Source organism: Tachypleus tridentatus, chromosome 3 (genome assembly GCF_004210375.1).
Source record: "Tachypleus tridentatus isolate NWPU-2018 chromosome 3, ASM421037v1, whole genome shotgun sequence".
Lineage (NCBI taxonomy): Eukaryota > Metazoa > Arthropoda > Merostomata > Xiphosura > Limulidae > Tachypleus > Tachypleus tridentatus.
Genome location: NC_134827.1, coordinates 2,203,063 through 2,218,911, shown reverse-complemented (window position 1 = coordinate 2,218,911; position 15,849 = coordinate 2,203,063). Strand labels below are relative to the sequence as shown.

Sequence of the window (15,849 nt, the reverse complement as noted above, 5' to 3'; positions counted from 1 at the left end):
TAGTGTGTTTAATAAAGCATTTTGCCCAACAAGATTTGTCAATTTTCTCTTTGAAGCTGATTTGTACAGTTAACCAGTACATTAATTTTGTTAGATGAAACAAAATTGTTATTTAAAGCTTTGGTCTTGAAATTCTGAATATAAAACTGATAATAAATATTTTAGCTCTTCCTGCAACTGTGAACTTTGAATAAAATATTTTGGATAAAATGATGCCTTCCATATTAAAACATTACATAATTCAATACCTCAAATTTTGTACATAAAAACTGCAAATAGTCTTACTTTATACTAAAGAATTATGACACAAATTTTTAATAACTTCACAAATTTCACAAATAATCAATATTTGCAGTACCTTAGTTATTTAATTTGAATTATCTCAGGATTTGCTTTTATGGTTGACCATTTTTATAAAGACACTTGAAATTCATGAACAGAATTTTATACATTACTTTATTTTGACTGATAATTTTCTCCTTTACTCAAGATTACATTTTCTTTAATGTAAGCCTGCATGATAAATTAACAGTATTTAAATATACTAAATTATGTTTATACAGGACCAATCAATCTCCAGTTAATTTCAAAGAACTGTTAACCAAACCATACTGAACAAAATGGAAGCAAAAGTTTAATTAAAAAAGAAAAAAGTTTGAAATAAAAGTAAAAAATAAATATGTAATTAAATTTAATAAGTCAACAATGAAAACAATAAAAAAAACTTAAAATTAAAACACCTTAGTGAGAACAAAATATTTTGATGAATCTGATTAGCAATAACTGCTAATCAATATTGAATTTGATTATTAGCTAGCAATTAAGCTTAGCATCTTTTTAACATTGATAATTTTAACATGTTATGGCAACTAAATTGAGCACTAAAAGTCTCAATGGATATCATTTGTAAAGATATCCACTAACAGAAGAGATAAATGGTATGCTTCTATTCTAATAATATCTTTATTCAGCTTCAAACCTTAATATTTTATTGTACTATATGTGACATTTCTTGGAATACAAGGGAAAACTTTAAAACTGCAAGAAGTAATAAACACCTATGTTGTCACATAATAATGTAACAATCAACTAACGAGAAAGAAGTGACCTGAAGATAGTGCAATTGAACAAGGTTGCCACATATCATTTTTCAAATTAATCTAGTTTATTTCTTTTATTTGTTGAGACTTCATCACTCTCTTCATAAAATGTGTCCTTGGCATTTTGAAGAAGAAAACTGTTTAGTAATTACCCCTCTCACCAGGAGCATCCTTCACTGTGCATGTTGTAAGGTTTTTTTAGTCAGTTAAATTCAAAATTTAACTAACCCTTTCACAACAGGCTCAGTATAATATACAAGTTTGTCTACACACTTGCACACATTAAGTATCTGCATTATAACTTTTGATACATATGTGTATCTTCACATTAAATTTGTCCTAGGTTTTAGAAATAACTGTGGAAGTAGTACCCAATTGTTGCATTCATTACAGAATAATAAATACATAAATGTACTAAATAAATTCAAAGAAATAAAAATCAGAGAAATTTTACTCAAAAGATTACTAATAATTATTTTTAGTTAAAAACAAGGTCATTTAAGAACTTGGCACTACTTTATGCAGATGTACACCTTGAGCAGCATATAAAAGCACTACAGTCACAGTAAACTTAGTATACTGATATGGTTCAACATCGTGTAAATTAGTGCCTCTACCATACTGGGGGCAGGAATGCTAACTTCAAGAGGTAAGTTTCATCTTTCCTCCACATTGTAGTACCTTATTATTATCTTTTTGTGTTTTTCTTTTTCTTCTTATTATTTTAACTTGGAAGAGCAGTCACTTTCCCACAACTGTCTGCAAGCAGTGAAGGGTGATATAGATGTGTAGGACATTGTGGACTTGAGCACCCATGTGTCTGTTTCTTATGTGAGACTAGCAAATTGGAGATGAAGACTGATAGATGGTGTATACCCACTGTAATGTGGGTCTTACTTCCACAATTACCTCTAAAACCAAGGATACATTTTATAAACCTACATTGTAGCTTGTACTCTATGATCTTTTTCAAAAAATGCAGAGTATTTTGTTTAATTTTAATGTCTTTCGTTTTGGCTTAAAAACAATGGTTATAATTCAATTACTCTGAGTTTGGGATTTGCCATTTCTAATGCAGTACTTCTTCAGGATTTTGTTTCCTCATTTAATTTCATTTAAATGTATTTATTTAATTTCATTACAGTGTGTGTGTGTGTGTGTGTGTGTGTGTGTGTGTGTGTGTGTGTGTGTGTGTGTGTAGATTATTACCATTTAGAAATAAATTATTAAACATAAAAAAAGAAGTAAAGCAATTTTCTCTTGCTACAATCTTTGTACTGTTGTTGGACATAAGTTGATAAGCCTTTTACAATTCTGCACATGGAGAATACAAAAAAAAAACTTAAGGTTTTATATACATACATTTGCAGAACCAAAAAATCATAAATAAGTACACTGACACTTTATAATTCAACAAAGATTTATTGAGATTTTATAAAAGATGAAACTTTGAGCAGACTAAAGGCACAACCTATCTCAGTGAAATCTTGCATCAAAAGAACGTGGAAGTTTTTCAGAGATTAAAATGGCTAAGAAAACCATTCTGGGGACATTCTAAGCTGTTAATTGATTATTCACATGTCATATATTGAAGTAAGTGTATATAAGGGACCATTTCAAAAAACTGAAAAGAGTTGAACAGTGCCACTGTGTTTGATTCAATACATAAACCATCTCTCATTAAAATAAAAAGATACGAGGTTTTTATTTTTATACTTTAGTTTGTCAATATTAGTAATTTGAGTTCCTAATTTATACAAAGTTACAGAATTAGTGTTTTGACATCACAAGTATCTAATTTTAAATAGAGCTGCATTCAACATACCATGCAACTCACTAAAATACTTACTTTTAAATCAAGAAATTAATGCATACATATTAAAGTTTGAGTAATAATATAAAGTTTAATTCTAAACTTATTGACATTAATTCATAAAACAGTAGTTCAATAAAATTTTGAATGGAAGTCAACAAATGCAATGATATAGCCTTTGACCCCTGATCTATTATGAAAAGGTTAAACTACTTTTTGTTTGACTGTGTTACACTAATTAGTACAGCATAAAATCATAGCTAATAAGTTATATTTTAATAATATGCAAATTTAAATTCTTAATTTTATGAGGCAATATAAAAAAAATCTTGAATTTCCCCTAGTGTATGAAATGTGACATTCTATCCTTTAGACATACCCTCTTCTCTAATTTATTATCACCCCTACATGCAGTGTGGGATTTAATATAAATTACCTATTACAATACTATCATCACTCAGATAAAATATAATTTTCTTAGCCTTCAATTTGGTTTGGTTACACGACCATCAAATAGAAAATTAGACCCTTCTTGCCACACCCACCAGTCACATCATCTCTTTTAGGAGTTGTAAGTTGTTCTCTTTAACATTTAAATACCATATTATTTTTAATCAATAGAAAGCCAAGACATTCATTTGTCAAATGACATTTTATATTGTGCCTTATGTGAACAAATTTAACATATCTTTCAATACAAGCTTCATTCCCATAGAAAGTACACTGACTAACTTGGATGAATTCATAATGACTTTCATCAAACAGTTAGAGACCCAAAAAAGTGTGATAGTTATCATACATTCTATGCTTTTTTGCATCCTATTAATTATTATTTAATTAAATAAGAATTATTTAATTAAATAAGAATTATTTAATGCACTACCACTATTAATATAAGTATAGTTAAGTGTCATTGACACTCAACAGGAAATAAAAAGAAGACCTTATTTCTTGTTTCATGTGTACTCTATATTTATTACTATGAAAATAATTAAACTGTAGACTATGAAGCTCTTTAGGTTACTTAGGGTTAGATTCAGTAAATAAATTTCTTTATGAGGCAAGCACACATGTAACTGGAAGTAGCTCACAGGTAATGTAATTTGATAGCATAACTTGAACTGCACATTCCTCAACTTGATTAACAACTTATGTTATAATGGCATGAACAGTATTAGTAGACATATATGATTCAAACTCAATGAGCAATAGAACAATAAAATTGAGTACTGAGAGATGTATATGGTTATACAAGTTTAAAGTAACTAAAAATAATCTAATGTAGTTTCATATTACAGTGTCCAGTCTTTCCAGAAAGAAAAAGGGATAATTTAGCTTTATTTTAATTTCTTTTTTCTTGGTAGATACAAGGTCTGTCAACTGACCTTGTATAGAATTAGCATAGAGAAAACAATGATAAGTTATAAAGTTCTAATGAAAAAAAAAATCAAGAGATTTTAGGGATTACACAAATAATAGAGATTTTTGAGATGAAAAGTGTTTTGCATTTGTACTCACAAAGAAATACTTAATATATTCATTGATAGATCTTTATTAAAAATATTTCATTAAAAAACCTGATTTTGTATGCAAACAACTTGTAATGTTTACTATATGTCTGCCAAATATTGTAAGGGTAGGCAATGTATAAAAAGTTATAGTATTAAAAATATATGCAAGTAAAAATAGTTAAATGGTTAGTCCTTGAGAAAGAGCCTGTAGTGAGAGTTTCAAATAAGATCATTGCTAAATGTACAGTACATGTACTATACATACATACTCTAATCTAGTTGGCTATGCCGCAAATTCTGATATATTCATGACAAAGTGTGAAAATATTGTATGTGCCACTTGGCAGGAATTTAAAAAAAAATGAGATTTGGTTTTGGTATAACAAACAGAACTTTAAATGATTCAAGATTAAACACAAAGCCAGAAAATAACAATTCTTTCTTCAAATTTCTCTGTAGTAAACCTACCAAAGGCTTGCATCATGACAACATCTTCATATAAGAGTACAAAAGTTTTAAAATAGGTTATATAGGACTACAGAGTTCCATCGCAATATAAACTTATTCAAACAATCTCTGCTTAAAAACTCTTGGTAACATGTATAGTTTATGAAATAAAATGACCAGTATCAATTTTAAAATGGCCATATTTAAATCAATATTTATTGTAATTTTAAGAGATGTAATTAATAAAGTGAAAAAGTTTTCTAATTTAATTCTGTCTACTCTGCAGAATTAAGACAACACTGCAGAAACATTCCCACGTACAATGATGAACTGAGAATCCAAACTGATACAAAAACATTATAGAATTAGAACAAGGAAATATTAAGATTAAGACTGTAACGATAATACCAGATCTGTCATGAAAGAATCACATAAATACGCAGTTCATAAGAATAAGCATAAGCATTTTTATTAGAATTTTCCCATTTTCTGATACATTTTTTTTTAATACAAAGACAGATGTATAGATATTATAAAAATGAAAATCCTTGCTGAGAATTTGGCAAGCTCTTAGTAAACAAGTTTGTTGTTCACAAAAATTTAAATACAGTATATTTATTAAAGATTTGTCTGTGAATTTAAGATACTGGTCAGTCTTGAGTAAAATGTGACTTTCATGCTAAGAATAAAAATATTTGTTTTTATCTTACAGTTTTCAGGTTTCGTTTGCAAAAGAATATAGTTTTTCTTAACATTTTGTATTTTATTTATTTTATCTATGCTAATCCTCAAAATTATTAATGTTGAATAAAATAAAAAGATAAAAAATAGGAAATAATGTGAATAATACCTCCCCCATTCTTTGAATACATAATTCATACAAGATTTTGAAATTATTTATCTTCACAATTTAAATAGTTATCCTTTTCACATCTCTTTTTATTTTAATTTTATTGCCTGAATAAGACTACAGGAAAGTTTGATTCTCTGACAAAAGGAACACATCATAGCATCAGACCATTATCTATTTTTCATAAGTAACTTGAACAGAACATGTGATCTTTCAATTAGCTGAAATAATTGTCATAAATGTCACTTTTCCTCAAAAGGATAATTGTCTAAAAATGGGTTTATGTAGCTTTTAAATATCTATTTAAGATTAAAAAAATTACAACATTCACAAGAATAGAATGCCCTAAGACTACTATAGCTTATCCAGCCTTCTAATTAAGCTATAAGCAAGTTAAATAAATTTTATTGATTCTTGAAGCAAGTACTTTATTCAACACAAACCAAGTATTTTTTTCCTACCACCTTCTTTTATTTTCAAAACTAAACAATAAATCTTAGGTTTAGGTAGAGGAGAATTTGCTCTTTCTGTGGTCATATACATGTTCAACAGCCACATAAAGTTGATCAGCAAAACAATTTCAAAAGCAGATAAAGATAAGAGGGACTACTTGGGTGGGTTTGACAAATTTATTATTATCTCAACAAATAAATATGATTAACATTTTAGATTCTTGCTTGTAATTATGAATGGTTTGTGTTTCTAACAGGATGGAAACTGCAGATGTCTATTTTAGAAGTTACAAAATTCTAGAGTGAAAAATTTGGAGCTCTGATGCATCACATGACACAGAAAAATGAAGACTGAATCTTTTTAAATATTTTTTTTGAAAAAAAATTCTGATAGCACCAGTTTGATATAACCACAGTGATAAAGTTAATAGTATTACTTTTTGATATTTTAATAATATACTTTATGTTAAAGATACTACATATGTAATATCCATATAATTCTAATCATGCAAAAAAACACCAACCTGAGCTTGAATTGGTGTGGGTTGAGTATATTCAGATTTCCGAATGGCTTTCATTAACCTTTCTTCTAACCCAAAATGTGCAAAGCTTGTCACCGGCTTAGGTGGTGCTGCACCAGAAACTTGAATTCCCAACTTCTTCCTCAACTCATGAACATCTGATGGAGTTAACTGAGCAATATCTTCATGCTCTTCATAAAAATTTTTTGCAAAATCACCATATTCAATTGTAGAATGGTCAATTGCAGGAAGGGGATCTATGTACTGATGTTAAATAGAATAAAATAAGAAAAAAAACTTTTAATACTTAAACCTGAAAATGATGAGCATTTGAAATTCTAAAGTATGCAGAAAAAACTAAGTTAGTTTGAGTAAAAAGTTGTGTGTTACTTTAGTAGCAGTAAACGTTTATATGTCTTTAAGTGATTAAAATTACAATTGGACAATCATGTAATTATCAAAAGAAGTAGAGGTTTGTACTCTTACATAAAATGTGAGTTCATGTCTGTGTTTGCTCTTTATACAACTTTAGATAATAAAAATATGTTAAAACAGTGAAAAAATTTAAGAATATTTGTGACAATAGGACATACAACCCAACTTTTTCTTTTAAAGCTATTAAAAATAAAAAGTAACAACACGAAACTCTTAAAGCTCCTGAGAAAGTTAATTACACATTGGGGTTCAAAAACAAAGACAATACAAATCCTAATTAGAAAATAAAATCATCACGAGTTATCTATAACATAATCAAGGTAAGTTTTGAGATTATCAGTATATAAAACAGAAATTTATTTTTTAAAAAAATGTTTAAATCCTATTTTTAGCACTTTAATGAACATTTTTTTTATATTTGTTTTACAAAAAGTCAGTGGTTTGGTTAAATAAGTGTCTTTTGATTTTCATATGTTTCAAATGTTGAAGTAACTAAACTACTTTATAACAGGCCTAACAAATTTTTAGTAAACATTGCTAACAAGTAATCTAATATCTGCATTTGATTTCATTTTGTATTTTAAAATTATAAAATTAAACTACCTTAGATAGAATTATTAACAATGAGAAACTGAAAAACTTGTTTTATTTAGCATCAAAGTTGTGAATGAGAAAAACATTATTTTTAACCATGTCATTACAGCAAACGCAGGTGTCGAGTAAGACAGAAAATGTACTGACTACAGTCACATGTTTACAATTTTTTTATATGCTATCTATAAGTACAAATCTTTGTTATTTATAACTTTTAAATATTCATTTTATCATTTACAAGTAGAAATTGTTTCTCTTTAGTTGGAAACTTTAAAATAGTTTTTAATCAACTTAATGTTTTTGTTACAAATACATACCACATGCAGTCTAACATGCATTTCTTTTTACTTTATAGTACCATATGTCACATAAAGTCTGTAATGAACTATGTTGATGGTAACTAATGTTTAATATCAACGTCTATGCTAATCTTATGCTACTGTCTCCAGAAATGTATTTCAGGTTATCTTTTATGCTATGGTATGTGTGTAAGTTTAAGAACACAAGGAAGTAATATCATTGAAACTGGATTAAGCATTCTTAACTTGCTGAATATCTATAAACAAGACAGTTTAAACTAACCATTGGACCATAAACCTTCACAATTTTATTATGCTAGAGCAAAATTCTAATAAACCTTTGACTTTGGAGGAGCAATTGGATTTCCATCTTCATCGTATTCTAATTCCTGGTCACTGTCTTCCTTATCCACTCCTGCATTAGGGTTTTCCTCCATGTATCGATAATAAGATTCTTCATCATCTTCTTCTTCTATGTCGTCTCGAACCCCCCTACAATGTTAAAAGAACTATAATGTTAAAAAAATAAAAGCTTCAAATCATTCCGATCTTTCAGGTTTTGAAATATTTAAAAATCTAAACACTAAATTACATATCTTTGGACTTTGCTTTTGTACCACTTTCTTTTCTGCAATTTAAGGTGATAATTAGCTTTTAATTCGTGTAAGTAGGCAATCAATAATTTAAATTATTCACTAAGTTTGAACATTTCTATGAATAGAAATTATTTTTCTTATTGCAAAGCTTAAGATATAAAAACAAATGAGTCAAAATTTTGTCAAAAAACAACAAACAAATAAACTGTACACCTATTAAAGATATCTAATCAAAAACATCTTAGGTGTGAAAAATGTTAGTCAGGAAAATACTGAACATGCAACTTGAGGGAAAGACATCAAAATTGGTGTCCAAAATTAATGATTATTTGCTGTAAATTTGTTATCAATGCTGTAAGTACAGCTACCAGTTTGTTCCACAATTTTTATTTCATTCCTTAAAATTGCATGATCATTCCATTTCTGGCTGCACCTTTTCACACCTAAGATGTTTTTGATTAGATATCATGATTTTTTTGTTAATACACATAAACAAACCACAAAAGTAAGACAGTGACAATTAGTATTTTCAGAAATTATCACTTCATATCTGAATTTATCACTTGTTATTTATGTTGTATTTCAGTGGTATTAATATGTTTATTGGCTAATGCATGGGAGGTTCATTACTACTAGTTTTACAAACAATATTCAATTTCACTTCAGATTATTTTTTTTTAAATCTTATTTTGTCATATTAAAAAACAATGATGTTCAGTAAAAGAAAACTCAAAAACTACAAACATTGTATGTCAAAAAGTTTGCAAATGTAAAATAGCTCTACTTTGAGTTTTTACCAACAGTTATACAAGCTGATACAAATACTACAGATTAAGAGATCTTAAAATTAACTTCCTTGGATTTTGAAGGACAAATAAGAAATTGAGAAATTAAAGTTAGATGAAATATTAAAAGCAGTAAAGCCAAAAATGACCTTATATTGCTTTTATTAAAAAAAAAATGAATATGTGTAAGATACAGTAACATATGCATTGTAATTTTTCAAGCAAAATTGTTCCTTAAACTGAAAGACTATTTTCTTTTTTAAATTTTATAAAAATGAGCTACATTAAAATACTAAGGTAGGATGAAAGAAGAGTTGAAAAACTGAGATGTGAAAGAACTATGACCAACTGTTAATCCTCTGTTATCTTGAGAATAACAAACAGATGGAAATAAAATCCCTGAAAAGGATAAGAGTCCCTTTAAGTAGCATCCTTGTTTAAAATGTCTGACACTACCTCAAAGAGATGCTAGCAAGATACATAATCCTCTGGAGGAAGTTATGGAACAGAAATAGGAGGCATGAGAGGAGGATGAAAAGACAAATGAAGTGTAAGGCCTACTGCTCATCCACAAAGGGAATCCACTAATCCACACATTAAAACAAATATATCCTAAATGGTTCCTGAGCTTAGAGGATAGCCTCCAACAAGACTGTTGGAACTGAAACCTACAGACTGTTAACAAACAAACAGAAGAAAACAAATGGGATGGAATAACAAAGAGTAAAAATAAGTTAGGAAGGTAAAAAGGCCACAATTAGAAGAGCTTGGGAACAATAGAACACAAAGGTGGTCAAGAACAATTGGTAGTACTTGGCCTCAGAGTTTGACTACAAAGACTCATGTACCCTAACCGAAAGATGAAAGAAGCCAGAAGAAGACACCCAAGTTAACAGAAGCCAAACAAAGGTACCTAAGTAGATAGGAAGGTAAACATACTTGGGCAAAAAAGGTCTCCATCCCCAACAAATCCCAATAACAAAGTAACCAAGTATGAAGAGACAGGGAACAAGTATCTGTTGAAAACTCCTCAAAAGAATAGTGAATATCTTTCAAAAGAATATGAATGAAGGACAGATAACATAACTGGTTTACATGCTAAAAACTTAAATACATAAACATGTAATGTTTTTGCACTTAATATATTTTTCAACATTCAAAAGTTTCAATACTTCAGTACAAATAAATTTAGTAATCAGTTAACTAAGAAACTATGTTTCACTTTTACAGTACACTTTCTAATACCCATAACTTATACATTAAACCTAAAAATATTTATATCAAATTTTAGTTCCAAAATTCATATGCTTATAGCAGTGTGCTTGAAATATTCGATGAAAAAAAATTCAAAATCATTTGCTAGAAAGAAACTTACCAAAATGTTGAAAGTTTTAATATTTGGAATTGTTTTTGTGATAGCAATTTTTAGCAATGGCAAAAATCTATCAAGCAGAAAGTGTCTGGATCATTCATGTAACCTGCAAGCAGACGTCAACAACTTATAGAGTTCAAATTATTATTGTGGATCATATTTCATTTCTCATGTTCACTGGGTGAATGCTGGCTGACCAGGGAAAGGTCAAGACAATCCAGTTGATTTCAAATTTTGTCTTAAAAATCCATAATGTGCTGAAGCAGCTGTAAAAGGCTACCTGAAGAAATAAACAATGAGAATGCAATTATGATGAACAATCTTCCTGCAACATTTCAACCTGGATTCATAAGGCTGGACCATTCAGATACAATGGTACTTGGGTTTTGAATACAGATTTTTGGTGCTATACAGAGTGACATCTCCAGAAATTCAAACAATGTTAAACAAAAAGGGCTCTTCTGTAATTCAAGCTGTATTTAGTGCTTGTAAATACATTGTAATGCAAGCTGTCTTACAATTTTACAAAAGTTCAAATGTGACTTCCCTTAAAGTTAATTTTATAAATCATTATAATTATATGCCATTTAAACAAGAAACAACTTTCATTCATCAAACATTTTAAGCACACTACTGTAAACATGTAATTAATACATTCTTATTTTTAGGAAAAATGAGCTTTCTTTTTGACAATACAAACCAATCTGCTGTAGAAGGTAGACATGCTGTAGTTTAACATGTTTGATTGGTTTGGTTTCTTTTGAATTTTGTGCAAAGCTACTCAAGAGATAGTTGCACTAGCTGTCCCTAATTTAGCAGTGTAAGACTAGAGGGAAGGCAACTAGTCATCACCACCCACCACCAACTCTTGGACTACTCTTTTACCAATGAATAGTGGGACTGACCATCACATTATAATGCCCCCATACCTGAAAGGGCAAGCATATTTGGTGTGATGGGAATTCAAACCCAAAACCTTCAAACTACGAGTCAAGTGCCTTAACCACCTAGCCATGCCAGGCCCAGCATGTTTGCTTTTTCATTTTTGTTACTGACACTTTCTGAAATTTAGATATAGTTACCCTTTAGACCTAACTTACTTTGTTTGTTTTGGATTTCACACAAAGCTACTCAAGGGCTATCTGCAAGAGCCATCCCTAATTTAGCAGTGTAATACTAGATGGAAGGCAGCTACTTATCACCACTCACCTCTAACTCTTGGCTTACTCTTTTACCAACAAATAGTGTGATTCACCATCACTTTATAATGTCCCCACGGCTGAAAAAGCAAGCATGTGTGGTGTGACGGAGATTCAAACCTGCAACCCTCAGATTACGAGTTGAGTGTCTTAGCCACCTGGCCATGCCTGGTCAACTTTCTTTGAACAGCAAATAAATCTCAAAAACATCAAAAAATACAATTTGAAAAGATAAGTACAAAAGATTCACAATCTCTAGTTCTGATAATGTCAAAATATTTTTTTTTTAAGTTTTATTACATAAATTACTAATACAAGTTTATGTTTAAGAGGAAACTCTGGAAAACAGTTTAGATATTATAGTAAAATTAAATATGAATTTGTAAAAAAGCACCCAAATACTATTTATCAATACTACTATCAAAATGTTAATATTCTATAAAACATATTTTTTCTACTAAATTAGAACTATGGGCACAGGGAGAAGTTTGATTACATTATTGCTTGTAGTGTGCCAAAAACAAGAACAAGAGAAACTTTTACCTTGTTAAATATTTATTACAAATAATTATATCATTTAATTGTTAACCATATGCACACAATGAAAGATCAAAGTACACAAGAACTTTTTTACAGAGCAATACCTGGCATTAATTAAACATCTTAATCGAAATATGCAAAATAAATGTTTTTTTGTGTATGTGCTTTTATTGTTATAAAAGTATCCAAAACTTACAAACTAGAAATGTGTTCAATTAGGTAACAAAATTTAAATAAAAAAATTAAATATCTTATGACACTCAATATCTTAATACACATTTGTGTGTGACAAGACATTTGCAATCTGTTTTATGCTTGTAGCTCATTTTTTTCACACAAATCTGTCCAGCTATAAATGGTTTCCAGTATACTCCGAGTAAGTGCAAATGAAAAGCAATAAAATTATATAAACCAAGACTTGAAAAATCTTCTAGCTTTGGCTGTTAGAATAAAGAGTACATAACTGTCTGTTAGAATATGCATTCATTCTAATTCTATAGAAAAAAGAAAAGGGGGAAATTTAGATTTTGTATTTTTCAACTTTTCATTTTACCCTAGATTGCTTGTTTTACTACACTTAATTTCAGGGTAGAAAAAAAGAAAAGGTAAAATATAAAGTTTTATGACAACAAAAATGCTTCTAACACTAATTTAGGAGGTTTTAGAGGTCAGATAAATGAAATGTAAAACTGTAAAATACAAAAAGTACTTTTATTCTTAACATAAACATCATTTTGAACTCAGATTACTCAAAGTTTGATTTAGACTTACTCAGAAAATTCACATACAAATCTTTAACAACTGTTTTTTGTGTACAATGTACTTCTAATTTTTACAAAAACAAAGGAAATTTGAAATTACAGAAAACACTGCTATATATAGCTTCACGGAAACTGAACATGCACCAATTCACATAAGTTTAATGTATTAGGATCATCATCCTTGTTGAGTAAAATATACAATACCATGTATGTTAACTGAATTAACAAAAATAAAACTATTATAAAAAAAAACTATGTAATGCAGAAGGAGACATGTGAAAGTGTCAAAACTAATTTCCTTGTTTTTATGTTAATATTTGAATATTCTGAATAACAACTCCAAGTCCACTTCATTACATAAACAAGTTGTTTATACCCAACCTATTGGTTATGATACAAAACCATGAACTTTACACACTTGCTTTGTGACAGTAGATATATCTTCTATATAACTACTCAAGACAGACATCATTTCACATAAAACTACTATACTTACTTTGCCTGCAACTTGTCTTTTTCTTCAGTTTCAATAGTTTTCTCCTTCTCTTTCTCCACTTCTTTCTAACAGAGTAAAGTTACACTTTTACAATGTAGCTCATATTTTTAAATGAATAAACAAAGTTTTTCATTTCAAATGAAATCCTAAATAATAAGTAAAAAAAGGCAATTAGAAAAACTTATATCTAAAAAAAAGATGGACAACCATGAAAAATAAAAATATATTTTTGTCTTTCACATGCAAATATATTTCTTTCCTCACACAAAGGAACAATAAAGTATATGCAAACATATGGTAAGCATGAAGATAAAAAAATACATCAATACTTTGAAACAGAATGTCACACCCATACTCAGGGTGGGTTCAAGGGGTGATGTAAAAAAAAATTATTAAACAGTACAGCTGCTTATGGTATTTAACATTTTGGATGTTTGTAGACTTTTAGTGAAGAGTTATGCAATTATTTAATCTATATTTCATGCAAAGTTGCTTCCACGTTTATTCTCAAAGCACCAACTCTTCGTAAACTTTCACTGTGTATGTCAGTGGGGGCAGATTCTTCTGATTCAAATCAGAACAATTTAGTGAACTTGAAAAAGAGAAGAATAACAAATAAAAAATTTCAGCTTTGAGAGTAATATTTTTATAATAGAATAAATTCATGGAAGAATACAGAATGATTCATACTCTTAACATTGTGGATAAAGATCAAAACAGCTAAAAGATAAACTAAGGTAAAAACAGTCTACTTTGTTTAGTTATCTAATATGCATACCATAGAAACTTCATAATCAATGTAAACAAAGATTCACATACATATTTTATCATGGTTCATGTTAAATTATCTTTCTTTGAAAGGTTTTTGGATTTTATATGTAATATATATATCAGTGCAAATTAATACATTTTGATAAAGATAAGTAAACAGAATCACACACGTATATATATAAATATATATAAATAAAAACTACAAGTTTTTTTATGGTTTATGCTTTTTGCACAGCAGTACACTATATGATAACATCTCAAGTTAAAGCTACTTGGCTCAAAATTAATGCTGGAAAACTAAGAAATTGCTGATTAAAGTTAAAAGTTTTGTAAGTGAAATGTAAAAGGCACTAGAAAAAATTCTAGTACAGGTTTCAGAAGAAAAATTTACAGATTCTTATTGCTGAGTATCAATAATCCATTTATACATGCATATCACTCATCTATATTGTAACACTTGCTAGTGATATGCTAACTATACAAGGCAACTTCCAATTGTTCAATTGGTTCTAAAACAACAACAATACACACAGAAGCAGGCTTGACTCACATCATTCCTTCATTTATCAAGAGCATGGTTAGAAATATTGTATCCAAGTAATTGCTCATTAGAGGTAAAAAAAATATATATAGAAATCATGTAAATTTCAAGTGTATTTTCTTATTTATCTCAATTAACACAAATGTTAGGCCTATTTATTTTGAATGTTTTGCACATTTCAGCATTTAAACTGTAACTTTTAATAATAAAATACTTTTCTTAGTACAGGTTGAACTTGGATAGTAAGGTACTGTAAACTCTGTCACAACACATGCTCCAACCAAATTAAACATCATCTAATGTGAAATAGTTAAAATAAAGTAATTGTTACAAAAATTTACAAGTTTTAATGTTTTAAATATTTGAAAACAAAGAATTTATACATATATATTTATTAATGTTTAGTACACGTTAATGTGTGCTATTTACCTAACTCTAGTCTAGTTATATCATTTTACTGTACAAATAAATTTTGAAATGTTAAGACAGTTATTCTTTATTGATTTCATTAGACTTTTATGACACATAGAATACTACACAACAGAAACAAGTGAACAATATTAAGATGCTATGCAACATATTGTACTGCAATTTGCACATGCAAAACAATTCTCTTCCCTGGTAGCTCAAAGGCTGTTAACATTCAAGATTTAGTCCCTAAAATGTAAATACACAGTACATTGTATAGTTTTGAAATAAAATGAAACAAACAGAAATATCCAACTTGTAAATGTTTAATAAAAAAAAGACATACAGTCATGTGAAA

The 15,849-nt window shown here is 28.7% G+C and overlaps 1 protein-coding gene across 17 annotated transcripts in view; it reads right to left on the bottom strand.

The window, feature by feature from the left end:
* LOC143246210 (ATP-dependent RNA helicase DDX42) overlaps positions 1-15,849 on the bottom strand; it is a 125,149-nt gene that overhangs the window by 94,392 nt on the left and 14,908 nt on the right. For all 17 annotated transcript variants that reach the window (XR_013025854.1, XM_076492469.1, XM_076492475.1 and 14 more), the window contains exons 4-6: positions 13,772-13,836; positions 8,361-8,514; positions 6,698-6,958 (exon numbers count right to left, since the gene is read on the bottom strand). Coding sequence is in view for 16 of the 17 variants with exons in the window: in XM_076492469.1 (XP_076348584.1) it covers positions 6,698-6,958; positions 8,361-8,514; positions 13,772-13,836 (480 nt within the window). In the remaining variant the exon portion in view is untranslated. The remainder of the gene's footprint in view (positions 1-6,697; positions 6,959-8,360; positions 8,515-13,771; positions 13,837-15,849) is intronic.